The sequence below is a fragment of the Bos taurus genome, chromosome 25 (assembly GCF_002263795.3).
Source record: "Bos taurus isolate L1 Dominette 01449 registration number 42190680 breed Hereford chromosome 25, ARS-UCD2.0, whole genome shotgun sequence".
Lineage (NCBI taxonomy): Eukaryota > Metazoa > Chordata > Mammalia > Artiodactyla > Bovidae > Bos > Bos taurus.
The window spans coordinates 20467717-20488306 of record NC_037352.1 but is presented as its reverse complement, the minus strand read 5'-3'; the positions used below and the strand labels follow the sequence as shown (position 1 = coordinate 20488306).

Sequence of the window (20590 nt, the reverse complement as noted above, 5' to 3'; positions counted from 1 at the left end):
AAGTGGGAATTTTGCCACCACGGAGCTTTGCAATGACTTAACTCATTTTTCACAGAATTAATAATTCAGATCCCACACTGTTTCAGCCAGAAGTGGCCATAAACTGCAGAGAGTTTAACCAACCACTTCTAAAAATGGGGATTGATCCTGGGAAATGCTACCTCCACTTTAAGCCATCTCACTTGAGGCAAATGAAAGCTGTTAGATGATTTCATATCTTCATTAAAACCATCAAAGCAGAAACACACTGCATAGAGGTTGCCAAGGCAGAGAACATTTCCCCATGCTCCAGCAGCTTTGGGGAAGTTGGGGAGATACAGATCCTGATTATCTTGTGAGAAGGCATTACAGTGTTCAGTACTGTTTGAAAGAAATCACACAGAAGCCCCCTAAATCGAGCAATGCCATCAAGGCAGCTCCCTTGCCAGGCATGTTGATGAGGCTGGAACAAGAATGAGAAGCTGGGTGATACCCACACTAAGTGACACGTGCCTTTTCTGTGTTGGAACAAAGCTAGTTCAATCTTCAAAACGCTCAAGAGGTTACCTAAGAACACCGCATTTATAAATAGGGCTTCCAAGACCTCTAGAAAGAGGGACTGCCATCTCTCACCAATTTGGGGGTGATCCTGCAGCCTCCAAGCTACAGTAGAACATGGCATTCCTTTCTTTGCTTAGCTCAGGGACACCTACAGGTAGATATCTGACTTGTCAAGCCAGGAGCTGTACTGGGAAGTGCGTTAGGTTCAGACATCAGCATGCTGTCAAATGTAAGGGTCTGAAAGACAGCAAACCCTTAAGAGGTGTCATCACATACCATCTTCCCTGACTCCTCTCTCACACCTAGCCGCCATGAATCCATCAGCAAAACCTGCAACTGCACCTTCAGAAGATACCCAGCACCTGTCCACATCGCACAGCTCCACCGTTACCACCGCAAAGGCCTCTGCTAAACAGCCCAAGAGATCTTTTCAAGATGTAAGTCAGATCATAAGACTCCTTCACTCCAAACCCTCCAATATATCTCCTCGTTTGCTCGGGGTAGAAGCCAAAATTCTTGCAATGTTTTGGAGAGCATTTTGGCAGTACATATCTCCAGCCTTTAAAAAAGTTCTTCACTTGGACCTAGTAATTTCACTTCTAGAACTCTGTGCTAAAGAAAGAATCAGAGACCTAGGCAATGGAGCATTACTTATTAATAAATAGGAAAAAATGGGGGATCAGCAACTAAAAGTCCAACAAGAGGGGAATGTGTAAACCCTCCATGGGACCACATGACAGAATGAGACCCAGATGCTGAAATCAAGGTTTGGAAACATTTAATGGTGTGGGAACATCTTAATGATGGAATGTTAGACAAAGAATGCAGGACTGAAAAATTGTGTTTATATATCTATGTGTGTTTGTGTGCTAAGTCACTTCAGTCATATCTGACTCTTTGTGATCCTATAGACTGTAGCCTGCCAGGCTCCTCTGTCCATGGATTTCTCCAGGCAAGAATAGTTGCCATTTCCTCCTCCAGCAGACCTTTCTGACCCAGGGATCGAAACCACATCTCTTACATTTCTTGCATTGGCAGGTGGGTTCTTTACCACGAGTGCCACCTGGGAAGCCCTTTATGTATCTGTACTATGGTGTCAGTTTTGTTTGAAACAAACTAAAGTCCCAGTTCTTCTGCTCCTTGGCTGGGCAGCTGGGGTCAATCTTTGAGTCTCTGAGAATACCAGTTCATTCAGCTCTCAAAGTAAGAGGGGGAACATTTGGGTCCCGCAGTTTTCACTGTTGCATGGCACAGCATATTAAAAAAAAAGTAATACATATATCATATTAATAAAAATTTCATGCAAAACCCTGTAAGGCCCCAAACGGGGGCCTGGCCACGCTTCTGAGTTTACTTCCCATCACTCCCCTCCTGGTGTGCCCAGTCCAGCCACTTGGCCCCTAGATTTCCCTCAATCATACCAGCTCCCTGCTGTCCTCAGAGCCTCTTCATTTCTTGCGCCTCTGCCAAAGAGTGCTCTTCGCTCAGATCACACGTGCTTTGCCCCTTAACCTCCTCCAGGTCTTTGCTCCAACATCACCTTCTCAGTGAGGCTTTCCTAGCCTCCCTGTCCCGAACCACAGTGTCCCCTCCTGGCCACTGAAAACTCGCCATCCTCCACCCCTCGAATTATCCCACAACCCTTATCACCATCACACAGAGATGCAATTTGCTTATTTCTTTTCCTTAATGAATGATATTTTTTTTGCTTATTTGTTTAATGAATAAGAATGCTTGTGTTTATTTTTTAAATTAATTTTTATTGGAATATAGATGCTTTACAATGTTTCTACTGCTGCTGCTGCTAAGTTGCTTCAGTCATGTCCGACTCTGTGTGACCCCAGAGACGGCAGCCCACCAGGCTCCCCTGTCCCTGGGATTCTCCAGGCAAGAACACTGGAGTGGGTTGCCAGTTCCTTCTCCAATGCATGAAAGTGAAAAGTGAAAGTGAAGTCGCTCAGTCATGTCCAACTCCTAGCGACCCCATGGACTACAGCCTATCAGGCTCCTCCAGCAAAATGAATCAGCCATACACATACATGTATCCCCTCCGTTTTGGCCTTCCCTTTCAGGTCACCACAGTGCATTACGTACAGAGTTCCAGTAAAGAATCTGCCTGTAATGCAGGAGACTTGGGTTCAATCCCTGGGTTGGGAAGATCCCCTGGAGAATGGAATGGCTACACACTCCAGTACCCTGGCCTGGAGAATTCCATGGACAGAGGATCTTGGCAGGCTATAACAGTCCATGGGGTTGCAAAGAGTCAGACAGGACTGAGCAACTTTCACACTCCCCGTGCTCTGCAGTACATTTGTTCTCCACCTCTGTTTCAAATGTATGGACACCAAGGGAGAAAGGGGGAGGGAAGAACTGGGAGACTGGGACTGACGCATATACACTATTGATACTGTGTCCGGAGAAGGCGATGGCACCCCACTCCAGTACTCTTGCCTGGAAAAATCCCATGGACGGAGGAGCCTGGTGGGCTGCAGTCCACGGGGTCGCTAAGAGTCAGACACGACTGAACGACTTCACCTTCACTTTTCACTTTCATGCATTGGAGAAGGAAATGGCAACCCACTCCAGTGTTCTTGCCTGGAGAATCCCAGGGACGGGGAAGCCTGGTGGGCTACCGTCTCTGGGGTCGCACAGAGTCGGACACGACTGAAGCGACTTGGCAGCAGCAGCAGCAGATAAGATCAAGATACCATTTTTCTAGATTCCGCATACACATGTTAATATGTGATATTTGTCTTTCTGTCTTACTTCATTCTGTATGACACTCTCATGAGGTACATATATATATGATGGAATATTACTCAGCCATAAAAAGGAACAAAATTGGGTCATTTGGAGAGATGTGAATGGACAGTGCACTTATTTCTTTACTGACCATCTCCCTTTTTCCCCACAGAAAGTAAGCACCACGGGGCAGGGATTTTTGTGGTTTTTTCTTTTCACCACTCCCTCCCTGGGAACTGCAACAGTGTCAGGCACTGAAGATGCTCACTAAATATGTGTTGAAGAGGTGGCTGAGTTCTCAGCACCATATCCTGCACTCGCTCACCCAGCCTCCCAAGACCCACGTGGGAAAAGCCTAACGAAGGGCCGGGGCCAGTCTGTGGCCTTGGAACAGGCTCACCCATTCCTAAACATAGTCACTCAACAACTATTTATTGAGCACCTACTGTGAGCCACTCTGGGGACACACAGCCATGTATAAGACAGACAAGATTCCTGCTGTCCTGGAGTTTGGGGTCTGGTGGGGGAGATAGCTAGTAAAACGGAAAAGGAACAAGACCATTTCGGATTGCAATACAAAGTCAGAAGTAAATAAAACAAAGTGGGGAAAAGAGATAAAGGGTGATGGGGAAGGTAAGTCAGCTAGGATTGGGTAACAAAGGAAGCCGTTACTGTCTTATAAGTGACATTTGAGCTGGAACCTGCACGATGAGAAGCAGCCAGATCTAGGATGCTCTGGAGGGAGAGTGATTCAGGTGGAGGAAAGCCAATGCAAACGTCCTAAAGCTGAGGCCTCAGCTCCCCAGAAAGTCTCTGACCCACTCTGAGTGATACCACATGCCAAGAGCATTTTCTCTCCCAGCACATCTTGCTATTGGATTTTTCTGCCCCTTGAACTCTTTAAAGGACAGTTCTTTCTTCCTTTTTTCTAGGATTTACCACAGTGTCTGGTGTGTGTGTGTGTGTGTGTGTGTCGCTCAGTCATGTCCGACTCTTTGTGACCCCATGGACTGCAGCCAGCCAGGCCCCTCCATCTGGGCACGAATACTGGAGTGGGTTGCCATTTCCTTCTCCAGGACATCTTCTGGACCCTGATAAGGAACCTGCATCTCTTGCATCTCCTACATTGGCAGGTGGATTCTTTAATACAAGCGCCACCTGGGAAGCCTGGTATATAGTAGGTAGTCAATAAATGCACATAGAACTAAAGTAATTTGAAAAAAAAACTTTATTTTTTGATTTGACTGTAATCAGAGGTAAAATCCTGGGGTGACTGTATTTAGAAACAGCATCTCTACAGGGCCAGCCCCTTTACCTGCTCCCTGCAAAGATCCCATCTGCCCACTGAGATCCAAATAACATGCTATCTCCTCCAGAAAGCCTTCCAAAATTCCCCCAACTGGATCTTATCTCCTTCCCATGCTATTATAGCTCTGCTTGCATCTCTCTTATGGTTCCTATCATCAGCTGACTTGTGTAAAAATTTTCCATGAACATTTCATAACCCATCAAACTGGGAGGAGCCCAGTCTTGTCCACCTCTGGGTCCTTAGTACTCAGCTCGATGAAGGAATGATGAGAAAACCAATGACCAATAATGAGAGCCAACACTTGGACCCCTTCCACATGTCAGAAATTTTCTGAGCACTTTTTTACATGATATCACTCATTCAGACCTCACTGCAACCCTATGAGTAGATGAGAGGATTGGTTCCAAATGGAGATAGAACCAGGGCACAGAAGACCCACTGGTTAGTGGACCCTACTCAGTGGTAGAACTGAGATTCCAATTCAGTCATTCTGATTCAAGAGTCCGAGTTTTTAATCACTGTGCTGAAAATGTCTTCTGATTTCCATTTTAAGTTCTTCTCATCCATGTACTCAGGGCTGCCCTCCTTCCCTCTTTTCTGTGTGCCACGAGGCACTGCTTCAATGCCAGCTCATTTGTCCACCAGCCTTGGGATGGATCTGGAATTCCTTCACCAGGCAGTGAGCACCTGGACCTGGAAACCCTGAGTGAGCAGGAAGCCCTCTCCTCGTCAGAGTCGATGACTATCTGCCCATCTGAAGGCAAGCTTGGGGAGCCCTGCTATCACAGACGCCCTCTAAATGGCTTCTGTTGACAACATATGGGAAGTCCTAGGGACAATTGTCCCCAGTCTAGCTCCTTTTCTGCAGCTAAAAAAGTATGCAGGAAGACACGGCATCATCTTCCCCTCTTTATTCAGTGAGATCAAACTATCTGAGAAGGAAGAGTGACACCCTGCCCGACCATTATTTTTAAGTCTCACATCAGGCGTCACAGAGGGAGAGAAAAGGAGCTTTGCATCCTGAGATTTCAAAAAGACATCCTGTTCCACATGAGCCTCTAAATTGAAGAAACAAAAAAAAGCTCTGAACCCCTTTCACATACATTGCCAAGTCCCTAGTGGAAACAACTTTATCTCTGACTTTTGCAACACTGATGCCTGCAGGTATATAATCACCATGGAGATATGATATTCATGGGGGAGACCACTGATTTTCCACCAGCGAAGGCAGTGATGAAACCAGTAGTAAACTGGTGGGATATTGTTTTTTCCTTTTTAATACATGCTATGCCCTTTATTCCAGAGAAGGCAATGGCACCCCACTCCAGTACTCTTGCCTGGAAAATCCCATGGACGGAGAATCCTGGTAGGCTGCAGTCCATGGGGTTGCTAAGGGTCGGACACGACTGAGCAACTTCACTTTTCACTTTCCTGTGTTGGAGAAGGAAATGGCAACCCACTCCAGTGTTCTTGCCTGGAGAGTCCCAGTGATGGTGGAGCCTGGTGGGCTGCTGTCTATGCGGTCGCACAGAGTCAGACACGACTGAAGCAACTTAGCAGCAGCAGCATACCCTTTATTCAGGGAATCCTGTTCCTCTGAAGGCTAGGCTACTTTGTAAATACTGCAAGCTGCAATACTTTTCTGAATGCTCATATTTGTTCTGAGTTTTCCTTTGGCTTGTCTTCTTCAGTCATTAACACATCAAAGGAATCTGAAAGCTAGAAACATCTCTGGACTTACTTACACTGGATTTTCTGCAAACTCTGGCAGTGTTTCCTATGATGTCGGGGAATACCCCATCTCAGTAATTTTAGTTACTACATAGACTGACTAAATGTCACTCAATCGCAAAGAGAGAGAACTTACGATCTTGTCCACTTCACTTTCATTCATTCTGATTACATCAAGGAGTAATGTTTCACATTGATATTAGTATTTTTTTAACTGCTCTTTTTAGTATCCCCATTCTCTTTTGAACAAAGACAAAGCATGCTGCAGGCTTGGAACATTTTAGCCACTTTCACTAGCAAGAATTCAATTAAAAATAAATAAATTTTTTTAAAAATGAAAAAAAGTTCAATACCATTGTTATGTTTTCAATCTACTTATTTTTACAATTACTTCCTATTTGTGGCAAGTGATGCTGGCTTTCCATTTAAGGTGGTTTTCAAATAAAGTTGTGTTTTAAAACTACGTATTTCAATTATATTTGCATAATGGATGTTAGGTTTACAAATGCAAGCACCTCTCTTGAAGGATACACAAAAACCGATCTGGTGATTGTTTCTGGGAGGAGGAACTGCGTGGAAAGGGAAATGGGGTACAAAGGAGGAGAATGGTTTTCAGGGAAAATCCTCTGTCACTTTTGAAGTCTGTATTATGGGAAGATATTATCTATTCTACAATGTACACACTGGCAGAAGATAAACCCAGATTTTTATGAAAAATCAAAATTTTTTAAAGTGCTAACTTTAAAGTATTAAGAAAATAATAGAGGTCATGCCGGGTTTGGGCAACTATGAGGCGGTACAAAAATGTCTGAAGCCTGGAAAAAGCTACCCTACAAGGGCGTGGACTTGATGCTAGCCCTCCAAGGATGTCAATGAGAGGTCCTCGGGCCTTCACCCAGAGTGGACACCTTGGTTTTTTTACTTGTGGGAGCTAGTGACCACAGACCCTGAGAAGGAACCATGATTAGAGCCGTTGATTTCAAAGCTTGGGAAGACACTCCCAATGGACTTGTGTCCAGGAGATCCTGTGATCCTCAAGCCTCAGGTAACCCAACCAGTCTCTCCAGCCCACGATCTTTGGAAGCACACGCTCAGTAGTAATCCCTTGCCCCGTCTCTGCACCATCATCCTCTGAGGAAGCTGGGTGAGTGTAGCACTGGACCAACAGCCCGGCTGTGTAGCTTGACAGGCAGCAGTTACCTCTGAAATGCTAAGGTATCTCCATCACTGGTGGCTTTTACCCACCTCATCAAGCTGCCCATAGACTACAAAGCGCTCCAGCCCACCAGTGCAGCCCATTAAGAGAACAAAGTGGCAGCAGAGCTGGCCTACAGCAGCTTGGCACTGACTCCGGCAAATGGTAGGCATCTGACAAATAAACGGATTAACCCACCCTGGGATTAGCTCACAGGGCAGAGAGTCTCAGAGGTTTAGGTAGACTGCATGACCTTGCAGATCCCTCCACCCTGACTCACTGCCAGCAAGCCTATCTACCTCCCCAACTTCCCACCCCCACTGCTGAGCCCTCACTCATAGAAACAGCCCCCACTCCAAGCCCACAGAAGATTCTGATCAATGGGGAGCTGTGTGCTTCCATCCCCACCCCACCCACTCGGTCACCCAATCATTCAGGAGCAAGGCAGTGGAGGTCTAACCGATGAGAAGAAAATTATTCTACTGTCCTGCACACCAGGACAGTAGATGCAATGGAACATAGGCAAGCACACCTGTTGAGCATCAACCCTGCCCTGACTCTTCAGGGACTCTTGGGATGTGACTCCAAATATCTGGGCAGAACAGCAGCCAGTGAAGAACATGCCCACCAAAGCATCTTGTTCTCTCCTGGTGGCCATCAACTTACACATTCCCTCGTTTCAGGATAGGCAGAAGAGAGCATAGGTAGCAATCAAAAATCTAAAATGACTACAGCTCAGGCATTCCCTGGTGGTCCAGTGGTTAGGACTCCATGTTTTCACTGCCAAGGGCATGGGTTCAATTCCTGGTCGGGTAACTAGATCGCACACGCCACAGTTAAGAGTTCACATGCTGCGGTGAAGATCAAAGATCGAACATGCCCCATCTAAGACCCAGCACAGCCAAATAAATAAAGAAATATTTTAAAAATAAAAAAATCAAGTGGGTACAGATCCTTCACCAATCAGAAGGCACCCCTGCTGACTGCAGAGACAAGCAGGGTCTCAGGGGCTCCCTTCTGGGTCAGGCATCTAGTTGCTGGTCCTTTGTAAAGTCCAATGGACACCAGAGCAGAGGGCACCTCTGGGAGAGTGAGTTTCCATCCAGTATGGAAACATCATATCTCATGGACTCTAGATCCCATCAATCATTAGACTCATCCTAATTTCAGAGGTGTTAAAAGGTGAAAAAAGAAAATGTGTTTCTTAGGCTCTACGTAATATTTTAATATCCAAAACAGACTTAACAAAGTGTGCCAGTAGAATAGCACTAGGACCTGTCCCCCATGGCCTTTGGCCACATACCAAAGGCCATGGGGAAAGCCCAGTCTTCATCCCAGGCTCTTCCATTGTCCCTCCAAGCTCCAGGGGGATGCAAAGCCAGCTCTTCAAAAAGCCTCCTTGAGCGATGACAGTTCTGTTTGCTCAACCTGAATGTCCCTCGGTGCCTGACAAGAGCTGTACATGTGCTGGAACTAACTACTATATCTCCGGCTGCAGCGAGGCTGACAGAGAGCTACAAGGCGGACGAAGGATTTATGAACTCAGCAGGTTCATTTAATCAGCGTGTGTGACATCCTCCTGGACCGAGGCAGGAAAACCCCTTATGAAGACGTGTCTGCACAGACATTGGAGTTGTGCGTGTGGGTGCCCACGTGAGAACTGTGCATGCACACACATCTGCACACACTGGACAAACACAGGTCATCTGTGCCGTGTCCATCAGTCTGTTTCAGGTGGTAAAGCCTCCCGCGTTTACTACGTCTCTTGCCTTCTGCCTTTGGTTTTATTTCTTCTTAAAGTTTGCCTTTCTGGAGTTTGGCTTTGCTACTGAAATTTGATTCCCTGATTAAAATCAGCTAGATAAGGTGATAGACCTTACTCTGGGCTTTTAATTCTCTGTTTCACTTAAACTGTTGCCTCCAGGGCAAATGCCCTGTCTTCTTTGCCTCACACGGTCCCCAGAACACCACTGCTGCTAAACAAATAAATAACCAGACTTGTGGAGTCTAAAATTTACAGAACAGGCTCATCTATCACAATTTTGACACCGGAGCACAGAGTCAATTATCACACATTAACTTGCTCTTGTTGGCATTTCAATGCATTTAGAGAAGATTCACTTCCTCTTCAGACTGCCTCTCCCACCCGCATCACTGAAAACAAGCAAAACAAACACTTTACACAAAACTCAGCTTCCCCTAAGACCGTAAAAACTACTGGACAATGCACAGCTTATGTCTCTTTATGAAAGATGAAGGCTCTGAATATTTGTGAATTCTGTCTTACACTCAACCTTTGATGCATTCCCAAATATAATCTTAGATTGAGAGACGCATTTTCATATACATTGTCAGACATCACTCTCTTTTTAAAGGTGAGCAAACTGATACCCAGAAATGAGGAGTGACTTTTTACCAATGCAGAAGGAAGGAGAGAAAGAAGAGAGGGAGGAGAAAAAGGGCAAAGCAGAGCTAAAAGTCGAACTTAGGGCCAGGACCCTTCCTAGTCTTTCACGGAACTACTTTTCTAGCAATTAGTTCCTCAGTCCCAGGTAGTAATAGCGGTAGGGAAAGAAGCTGATAGTTTTAATACTCATAGTACTGACGATGGTAAAAGGAGTGTTGGTAGTGAAACAGTCATAGTAATAGTGGTGATAGTGATAACATTACTGCCTTATCTTTATATACCGGGGAACTTTCCAGGACACTTTCATATACAATGTTCCATTCATTCTTCAAAACCACCTTCTATGATAATGGTTACAATAGGCATCATCCTATGACGAGGAAGCCAAGATTCAGGAAGATGACTCTGCTTCCAGTCACCCAGCTTAGGGGACCATCTTCCGCCTTCTGACAGCAGGTCCTATCCTGGGTCCCTTGTCCGTGTGGTCTCACTCTACCTCCCTGTCCAAGCAGCTAGTTGACCCCACCCAGCACACCCAGCTGCTACCTGGAGGAACCAAGTGGGAGGGGGAAGCTGGCCAGGTGCAAAGAGGAGGGAAGCTTCAGGGATGGGATCTCAGAAAAACATCTCAGGGGCGGGATCCCGCCACAGAATGCTGGCCTCTCCCAGGGTGGCTGGAACCCAGCTAGTTCCAAGATGGGGTTCAGGCTGGGGGTCAGAAAATGCAGATTCTGTCTCCCAGTCTCTGGCCGATGGTATCTCTCTGGCTGTATCATTCTGTCTTCAGGCACTGTTTGTCAGCTCCTGGTTTATCTCCACTTACCCACAGAAAGAAGTCTCTCCTTTGATTTTTCCATTGTCTGTCTGACTGGGGCCTCCAGACCCTGGAAGTTATCCCCAGGGGCTTTGAGGAGATCCATTGCCTGCCACTCTGCAACCCCATCTTTGGAAAACATGGTCCCCCACAACAGGCACAAGGGCTCTTTGGCCATGTCTACCTAGTGGATGCTGGCTTTTTGGTGGCAAGCTGTGCAGAACAGTGGTTAGAGTACTCGGCTGGAAGTGCACATACATACGCAGTGTACATGTATAAATCTTTGTGGGACAGTGCATGCCGATGACTTTTGGGCCCAAATTTCATCCGCTTGCTTTGGATCCCATTCTAGATGTTCTCTTTTCAGGTTGCAGTTTTCCCATCCATGAAATGATAAAGGCAATGGGAAGAGACAGAAGCATCTTATCACCTGCCATCCAACTCATGGACTTCAGGAATAAAGTGAGAACGTGAGTTTTAAAAGAAACCAGGTATTTCCACCATTTCTGCAATTAATGCATATTACTCGAGTGATAATAAAGTATAGGACACATACAGAGAAATGTTCTGGAAATTACAGAAACAGCATCCAAATGGGGCAGTATGACTTTATATACAGAAATGACAATCCGTACCCGAAACCCTGGACTCTGGGGGTGCGGATTTGCAGCCCCAAGAAGCACAAATCACACGGCCCCTCCTGAAGCTGCAGGCTCCCAGCCTTCCTGGGGAGGTGACAGGAGTGAGGCAGTTAGTACCAGACATGCGGGCTAAATGCTCTTTTAGAAATATAAAGGGGGAAAGGGATGGTAAGACAGACCCTGGGAAGTGGGGGGAGCAGAGAGAGAAGTGGAAGAAGCTGTCAGCATGCTTGATGTTAAATAAAACCTACCAAGACTCAGCTGAGAATTTTAGCAGAATCCAAATGTGCTATAAAAAAAAAAAAAAAAAAGGCACGGCTCCCATCTCTAAGGTTCACAGCTAAGCTGGCTTAGAATCACACATGCCAAGGTTAAAAATAAAAAGCAGCCATCCCTGAATGACACGGGCTTGGAGAAGGAAGGTATGGTGTTTGGTGGTGGAGCACAAGAGAGGGAGTGCAGAGGCTGGGTGCAGGGAATAGGTGTTTACTGGAGGGCTCAACAAAAGCCAGTGCTCAGAATTGTGCTATTTTGCACTTAAGAGGCACTTCACTTTAGCAAAGGGTTTCATAATGATCCTTAGATTTTCCATCCAGGAAACCCTGCCGTGCAAGAGAGTGTGGCCATGGCTGACCCACATCACACTCTGCTGTTTGATGCGTTTGCCTCTCCGACTCTGGGGTCTGGCTCTGACGCTATCCTCGGGTACTTAGTACCTCCTGGCGGGATGTCTGCGGGTCACAGCTTGGAAAGCAGCGACGTGCCATTCTGTGCCACTCTCTCTATTCCAGTGAGCCAACATAACAGTGCTGTGGCCACCCACAGGCCAGCCATCCCCTGCTGCTCACCACTGGAGATGGGCTGCGTGTCTGCCTCCTGAGGACTGGGCATGTCCCACCCCTGGCCCCTTAAACCATGACCAGGGCTCCCAGGCCAAGGGGACAAGTTGGCCCTGTTGCTCCGATTCTTACAAATCCATGGTTCCATAAGTGAGGCCAGTGGGGTCCTCCTTCTAATGAAGTTGTCCTTTATCCAATATGGTTATGACTTTCTACCCCCAAAGGGTTTACTTTAACATAATTATCTTAAAGAACAGCCTCAGCTACTGTGTCAGCTACCATGTTACCCACCCACCCAGTTCCATTACTAGGCAGACATTTCTAGCAAGTCTTCAAGGGGTCAGGTGAATGGTGAGAATTCTGTAACCCAGGTGTTATGGGGAGCCCATACATTACACCACCCCCAGGGATGCCCTGCTCAGCTCACACATGGGCCAGCCCCACACCTCAACACCATACAGGGCTTGGGAAGTAGATAGGCATTTAATAGTGGAGGCTGCTACCTTCCAGAAGCTTCAGGCTATCCCCAGATATCACCAGCCTGGGTGACTGTCATCCCTGACAGTGCAGTGGGGGAGTGGGCAGTCTGCTATGACTGGCTGCCCTCTGTGAACCTAGATAGCTTCCATCTGAGGGGCCCACCAGTATTTCGAATTCTATATCCTGGCTGCTGGCTTAGAAACACCGCCCAGTGCAAAGTGTCCCTGTTACACCTTTCAAGCACTTAGAAAGCCCTTGCGAGGCCAAAGGGTCAGGGACCTTTCCTGCTAGTTGCGATGGACCAGAAAATCAAGGCTCAGTGAGTTTTTAGGAATTTGCTCAAGCTAAGTGGCAGAGCCAAGACTCACATCCAGGGTCGTTTGAACTATTTGAAAACATGAATTCAGGGTCAGAGCGCCTGGGAGTCTCAGACCAGATCCAGCAGCAAATACCTGGAGCTGAGAACGAGGCTCCAAAGGGACCTTTCTCCCGCCGACACCTCAGGGGCCTCCCTGTCATTCGGCCTGAACTCCGGGGACCTCGCCCAAGCGCAGGACCCTGCCGCGACGGGGCGCTGTTCGAACTGTCCCTTCCCCAGGTCGGTCAAGATGCCTGGAAAGATTAGGCCAGGCTCAGGAGACGGCTGCATTCAGGCAGCTCCTGTCCTGGCTGCCCCTTCCCCTGGCACCCAGCTTTACCCCAGCGTCTAGACACCGAGCCAGCCCTCCAAACTGGCCCGGAGGTCAAGCCAGCGGTCTCCCTTCCCTTCTGACGAGTCCAGAGTCAACTGCCCTTTGCGGTCCAGGAAACCGGAGCCGGTCTACACCATCACTGGGAAGTTCCGGGTAAATCCTTCGGTTAGAGTTCCCCCAAGTGTCAGTCGGAACCCACATAGCCAGCCGAGTAAAGGGGTGCGAGGGCTCAGGAGGTGGCCCAGGGGACGGGGCCGGATGGAGCCCGGGCGCGCGCGGTGGGGCACCCCTCCTTACCTGTACCAGTCCAGCCCGCGGCCGTAGTTCCTGTCGAAGAAGTGGGGCTCGGTGCCCAAGGCCCGCACGTCCGGGTGCACGCGGATAAACTCCAGCACGGCGCGGGTGCCCCCCTTCTTCACGCCCACGATGAGGGCTTGGGGCAGCCGCTTGGTACCCAGCTTCGGCGAGCCGGAGTGGTTGGACCCAGAGAGGCGAGGGGAGGGCGCGCCGGCGGCGGGCGCGCTGGGAGCGCCGGGCTCGCCGGGCGTCGGGCCCGAGGGATCGCAGGGGCGGGACTCCTGGAGAAGTTTCTGGCCGCCCGCTCCGGGGCCGCGGAGGCAGCGAGGGGCGCCGAGGAGGCGGCTCTGGCCGAGGTCGTCGCAGCAGCACAGGAGGCTGTAACACAGGTAAGTGCAGGAGAGCGAGAGCGTGAAAGCGAAGAGCAGCCTGCGCGCCCTCCGCGGCTGAGGTGGCCCCGCGCGGCCCAGGACCCTATAGGCCATGGCTCCATGGGCCCGCGCCGGGGGTCATGGTTTCCGAGGGGGCGCCGGCGGCGGAGCTGCTGGGGCCCTGCGGCCGCCTAGAGGGCTCGCGCGGCGCGGCCCGGGCCACGCGGGTCGGGCGTAGGGGGCGCCGTCTTCTCCAGGCGCTGCCGGCCCGGGCGCGCACCGTGCCCCGGGATCCCCGGGGCGGCGGCTCCTCTGGGAACCGGCGGCGGCGCCTCCGACATCCCCGCGTCCTGGGCGACGGGGCTCCGGCTAGCGGGGAGGCTCCCGGCGCTCCTCGGCTCTCACGTGCGCCGGGCTCGGAGCGCGCCCAGCGCCGGAAGCCCCATCCCGGATCCTCCCGGCTCGGCGTCCCGAACGCTCGGCGGCGGTGCGGGCCGGCGCGCGGGCCGGACGGTGGCGCTGGCGCCGGCCGCGTTCTGACTCCTCGAGAAATGCCGAGCGGAGCGCGCTGCCGGCTCTATTTAAGGAGTCGCCTGACGTCAGCCGCGCGGGTCCCCCGAGCCCGCGCCCCGCCCGGGGACCCGGCCCACCCCCTGCGCCCCTACTCTTTACCCCTTCCAGGGACACACCACCCCGGGGCCTCCCCACGCATGCCGCTCCCTAAGGAGCCCGGGCCAGCTGGGGTGGTGAGGGTGTCGAGGCTTTTTTGCTCCTCCGGGAGGCTGGACACCCCGGCCACGCGGGCTTCCCGACACCCGGGGGTGGGAGCCCAGGTCGAGATTGCGCCAACAGCTAGACCCAGAGACCCTGGCGCACACGCAGGCACCCCGCGCTGATGGAAGGTCCCCCCACACTGACATACGCGTGCATGCACGAACACAGGTACATACGTACCTGAGCGGGACACACACCCCCCGCAGCCCTCATGGGGCAGGGCGGGAGAAATCTAACCTGGGCATAGAAACACCCACAGGGACACTCCCTCTTCCGCCCACCCCCTCTTCCCCCAACGGACACCCAGAACCCCGGATCGGACATCCTGTCGGGTGCGCACGCAGGCGCGGGACTGGACACACGCTCTAGACGGGATGGTGGAGGAGCCGAGCCTGAGTGAGATTCCGTGACTATTCGGGGAGCTCCTTAGCCCCCCGCGCGCTGACTCACACCAGGCGGCTCGCTCTGTCTCACACCCATGAAGCGTGCATCCCCACCCACTGTCACTCCACCTCCCTCCAGGCCTGGCTGGAGAGCGAGTCCCAAAGGAGCGGACTCCGCGCGGGCGGCGGGAGGGTCCTCTCAGCAGCCGCCCCCTAGCGGCAGGCTGCTCCCAGGGGAAACTGACCAGGGTCCCAGAGCATCCCTGAGATCCAGGACGTCCCCCAGTGGCCCAGGGAGGACTTTATCCAGGAGCGGTTTCTCTTCCAGTGAGTCCTGCATGACTGCCCCAGGACAGTTCTCATGAATTGTGCCCAGAACAGGCCTAAGTGAGCAACCCCATTACTGCCCTGAATGACCCCACTAGTTGAAGCAGAACTGTTCATCAGACAGTCCTCAATGACCATACCCAAGAATGAAGCTAGGCTGTCACTCCAAAACAATGCCATGTCATCCTGTCCAGGTGTTCACCAAGTGAGTACCCCGTGAAATGTATGCGTGATGACCATCACTCCCACTGCACCCCTCTGAACTTTTTTCAGGGTTCATTCTTCAGAAAATAATCTGGTCAAGCTCTGTGGACCTTAGCCCAAGCCAGGGAATATTTTGACCCCAAGCCAGTCCCATCCCTAAAAATCTTAAGCCAGTCCCTCCACTACTATCGTTTTCTTCAAGCACTGAGCATGTGTTAGCTCATTTAATATTCACCACAACCTACGAGATTGCTGCCATTATCCTCACATCATGTCACTTCCTTAATCCTAACATTTATTGAGTGCTTTCTTGTGCCAGTAACATACAAATCACTTGGCATGCACTACCTCATCTATCTTCAGAGATAGGTACTGTTATAATTCCTAACTTACAGTGAGATTAAGGCTTAATGAACACATATTCAGTAATTGACGGAGCTGGGATGAAACCCAGGCAGTCAGATTCCAAGATTCGAGCACTGGTTACAGTGCTCTGCAGTTTCCTTACTTCCTTTGACCCATTCGCCACATAATTCCATCCTAGATCTGAACTAATTTGTCTGTATCACTTCTGAAGTCTGACACCTGGGACTGAATTCCAGGTGTAGATTGAAAAGCTCAACAGACTGAAAAGTTCAACAGGACACCCCCTCCCTTTTGTAAACTCTGTTTCTAGGAATGCCACCCATGACTCCATTATCTTTTCCTTGTAGCTGCATCACACTGCTGACAGCTTAAGCTTGCAGCCAAGTAACATCTCTAAGTGTTTCTTACAAGTGCTGCTGATTAAGGCACATCTGCCCCATACTGTGCTTGTACAGTAGACTTTTTTGGACTTAGATACTTACACATTTGGCCTGATTAAATAGTATCTTGATCTCATCATTTCCCTCCTCCATTAAAAAAAAAAAATGTCTACTTGAATCATGACATTGCTTTCATTTATTCAAAAAGAAAAAGTAGAAAGAATGTATGCCAACAGCTTTACCCTTGATTCCAGGTATACCTTGGGCAAGTGAGTTGACATCTTTGAGCCTCAGTTTCCTCAGCTGTAAAACAGGGAGTTATGATAACTTAAACTTCTTGGGGTTCTGATGTTGTGTAATTCTGATTCCATTATTCAACGCATGAACTGTTCTATTGACATCATGTCGTCTCTGTGTTTGATTACAATTTAATTAATTCCTCACTCAAATTCTTAATAAAAATGTCAAAACAAATATGTTGAAATAAGTTCTAATATGTACTTTCAGCAGTTTTCCACATTGCAAACCTGCTATTTCAACACTTCATTGTTAAAGTTACAAGGTTAAATGTGGCTTAATCCACTCTGACAGGTGTTTTTTTTTTTTTCCCCTGGGTGGAAAAAAACATGGATATAGCCATTTCTGATAATTCTGTGCTTGATTCAACTTTCAGATTAATTTTGTATTTAAACTAATAAACTCAGAAATTTCTGGATATTCAGATTCATCACAGCCAGACAGATTTCCCTCTTCAGACTTCCAACCAGAGTAATGACCATGACCGAGACAAAATTTTTCAGGGAGTGAGACAATGGACATACCTGTGCTTCATCCCTACCCATATCTTTCTCCAGAAGTGCCAAGATTTTCCTCTGGGGAGTTCAGGTCAGATTATGTTGGGTTGCTGCTGCTGCTGCTGAGTCGGTCAGTCGTGTCCAACTCTGTGCGACCCCATAGACGGCAGCCCACCAGGCTCCCCCGTCCCTGGGATTCTCCAAGCAAGAACACTGGAGTGGGTTGCCATTTCCTTCTCCAGTGCATAAAAGTGAAAAGTTGTGTGGTTTGTTAAGTAGCACTCAACTAAACAAGATATAAGTTTACTTTTCTATCACAGAAAGATGATTCAGGGTTGACTTGTCTCCACAGTGTTAGGGACCTAGGCTCCACCATGAATTTCCTCCATCCCCAAATCACTATGTATTCAAAGATGACTTATTCATCTCCAGCCATACTGTTCACATTCTGTACATAGGAAAAGAAGAAAGGACAGATAATCCTGACATATTCCTTTGAGGACATTTCCTGGAAGTGATCTCATCACTTCTACTTGTATTCAGTGGATCTGAACATTGTCGTCCAGCTTTTTAGCTTCAAGAGATCCTTTGAAATGTAATCTCGATTCCAGATGGTTATATTCCTGGCTAATACATGAGTGTTTCATGACCCAGAAAGAACCTGAACAAAACTTATGGAAGGCAACTCATAATCTCTACTGGTCTTGTAAAGTTTTCCCTCATTCTGTTCCAATGTGATTTGTGTGAGCTGAGCCTAGTTCAAGGGCAGGCATTATGACCAAGCCCTGTCAATCACAATTTTCTAATCACAGTTCATTGAAAGCAACTCAGTGATTTCCAATGAGCATCAACCACAGAACTTTTGTTGAAACTATTGGAAACAGAAACTTTTTCTTCTGAGATGATTTTGTTGTAGTTGTTGTTGTTGTGTAGTCACTCAGTTGTATTTGACTCTTTGCGACCCCATGAACTATAGCCTGCTAGGCTTCTCTGTCCATGGGATTCTCCAGGCAAGAATACTAAAATGGGTTGCCATTTCCTTCTCCAGGGGATCTTCCTGACCCAGGTGTTGAACCCAGGTCTCCTGCTTGGCAGGCAGAGTCTTTACCACTAAGCCACAATGATGAACTAGTACAAAATACTCCCAAAGTTTCCAATGGCAATCTCTATCATCAAGAAGGGAAACCCTGGGGAATGAAGCAAACAGAAAGGAGAGCAGGACTGAAGGAGAATTGAATTCCTGGTAGTATGTAATCTAGCCATGCCTGAAGCGTGGTCCCTCGACTTTTTGCTCCAAGTGATTCATTACCTTTCTGTTACTTGGAATTGAAAGAGTCCTGGTTAATACAAAAATCAATTGTCACCTCAGTTACAAGGAACAGGGACCATTCTAATTTTAAAAAATTATGGAAGTGGGCTGGGGCTTATTTTTAAGGATATACACAGACTAGGACTGGATCCTCCAAACTTTGGGCAGTCATAGGATCCAACCACTTTCTCATCTGCTCTAGTCCTCTTTATATCTTGTTTTCTTCTGACTCTTAATTGCTTTTATGGCTTTATTTGCAAATCAGTAAGGGCTACTGAGTTACAGGCAACAGAAACTGACTCCAGCTAATATAAACAAAAAGCAGAATTTTAAATAGCTCACACAGGAAAAAAAAATACTCCAAGGTAATACACAGATTTAACAAGAAGTCTGGAGAACTGGGCTCATAAAAAGAATAACAACCATAGAATTCATTCATTTCTGTCTCATCCTTTTCTTTCTGAGTCTTTGTTTTCTCTTTTTTACCAGCAGTATCTTGAATCTTCCTTCCCACTCTAATACCCTTCATGTAAGACCTTGAATTTGAAATTATAAAATAAGGACATTTTCTTTCCCTTAAGTCTTTGGACCCAATCAAGTCTTATTATTCAGTTTTATTTCAGTGTCATTTAAAAAAATTTTCCCTAGTGCTGAGTTTTGTAAAATGTGAGAAAAATTTTCAGAAGAGGGTGGTTCTGATGAGGCAAAAGACTGTGAAATGAAGTCATATGGTCTGCAGCTTGTGTGAGATGAAAAGTTCACATCTGAGCCAAGAGGATGTGAATGAATATTCTACACTTAAGAAAGAAGCTGAGGGTGATGATGAGAGAAGATTTTACTCATGCTTCCTTCTCTGGATAAAATCAGAGGGCAAAAGTTCCAGGGACCAGCTACCGCCTATAGAAGGGAGCCAAATCTAGACCAGGAACCGTGATTAATTTTAAGAACTTTGTAAGATTACAAGCCTTTTGTCACTCTCCATGTTGATTTACTTCTGCCCTTGGCAACGATAATCATAACAATAACAGGCACTCCTTACTGAGCATTTGGGGCTTCCGAGGTGGCTCGGATGGTAAAGAATCTGCCTGCAATGCAGAAGATGTGGGCTTGATCCCTAGGTTGGGAAGATCCCCTGGAAAAGGGAATGGCTATCCACTCCAGTATTCTTGACTGGGGAATTCCATGGACAAAGGAGCCTGGTGAGCTCCGTGGAGTCACAAAGACTTGGACTTGACTGAGCAACTAACACACACACACACACACACTGAGCATTCACTCAGCAGTAGGCACTGGGCAAAACATTTAGATGCGTTACCTAATCTAATCCCCTCAATAAACGTGACACAGATTGTTACCATCCCTATTGTAAAACTGAGGAAACCATGTCAAGTAGATTGAATTTTCCATGTTCTCAAAGACACTGCAGGGGGAAGAAGGGGCAAACTAGTGTAAAAAAGCATAAATGGAGAGATTGACAATCAGCTTTACCCATAATGCTCCCTTGGGTCAGTGCTGTTACACACCCCCACCTTCCCTCCTGCATTATTTAACCCACATTGTCTTATCTCCACCCCATCTCACCATCTTGCCTTCCTACTAAGACTGTGAATTCTTTGGTGGTGGGGATGAAACAGTTAGTTCCAACTTAGCCTGATACTTGGAATTTGGGTGCATTTTCATGTAGGGACTCCCTTGGTTTCATGTTTTTGAATTTTTATTAATTTTGGTTTTTGGCTGTGCTAGGTCTTCATTGCTGTGTATGGGCTTTCTGGGCTTTCTCTAGTTGTGGTGAGCGGGGGCTACTCTGCAGACTTACTGAAGTGGCCTTTCTTGTTGTGGAGCACAGGCTCTAGGGTGTAAGGGCTCCAGTAGTTGCAACATACAGGCTCTAGCGTGTGGGCTCAGTAGTTGTGGCACACAGGCTTATCTGCCTCACGGGGGGATCTCCCCAGACCAGGAATTGAACCGGTGTCCCCTGCACTGCAAGGCAGATTC

The 20590-nt window shown here is 48.1% G+C and overlaps 1 protein-coding gene across 1 annotated transcript in view; it reads right to left on the bottom strand.

Moving 5' to 3' along the window:
* Positions 1 to 14317, bottom strand: part of HS3ST2 (heparan sulfate-glucosamine 3-sulfotransferase 2) — a 117017-nt gene extending 102700 nt beyond the window's left edge. Inside the window, exon 1 of the mRNA NM_001205994.1 lies at positions 13688 to 14317. Coding sequence (NP_001192923.1) covers positions 13688 to 14172 — 485 coding nt within the window. The 5' untranslated portion in view covers positions 14173 to 14317. The remainder of the gene's footprint in view (positions 1 to 13687) is intronic.
* Between the last annotated feature and the right edge of the window lie 6273 nt (positions 14318 to 20590).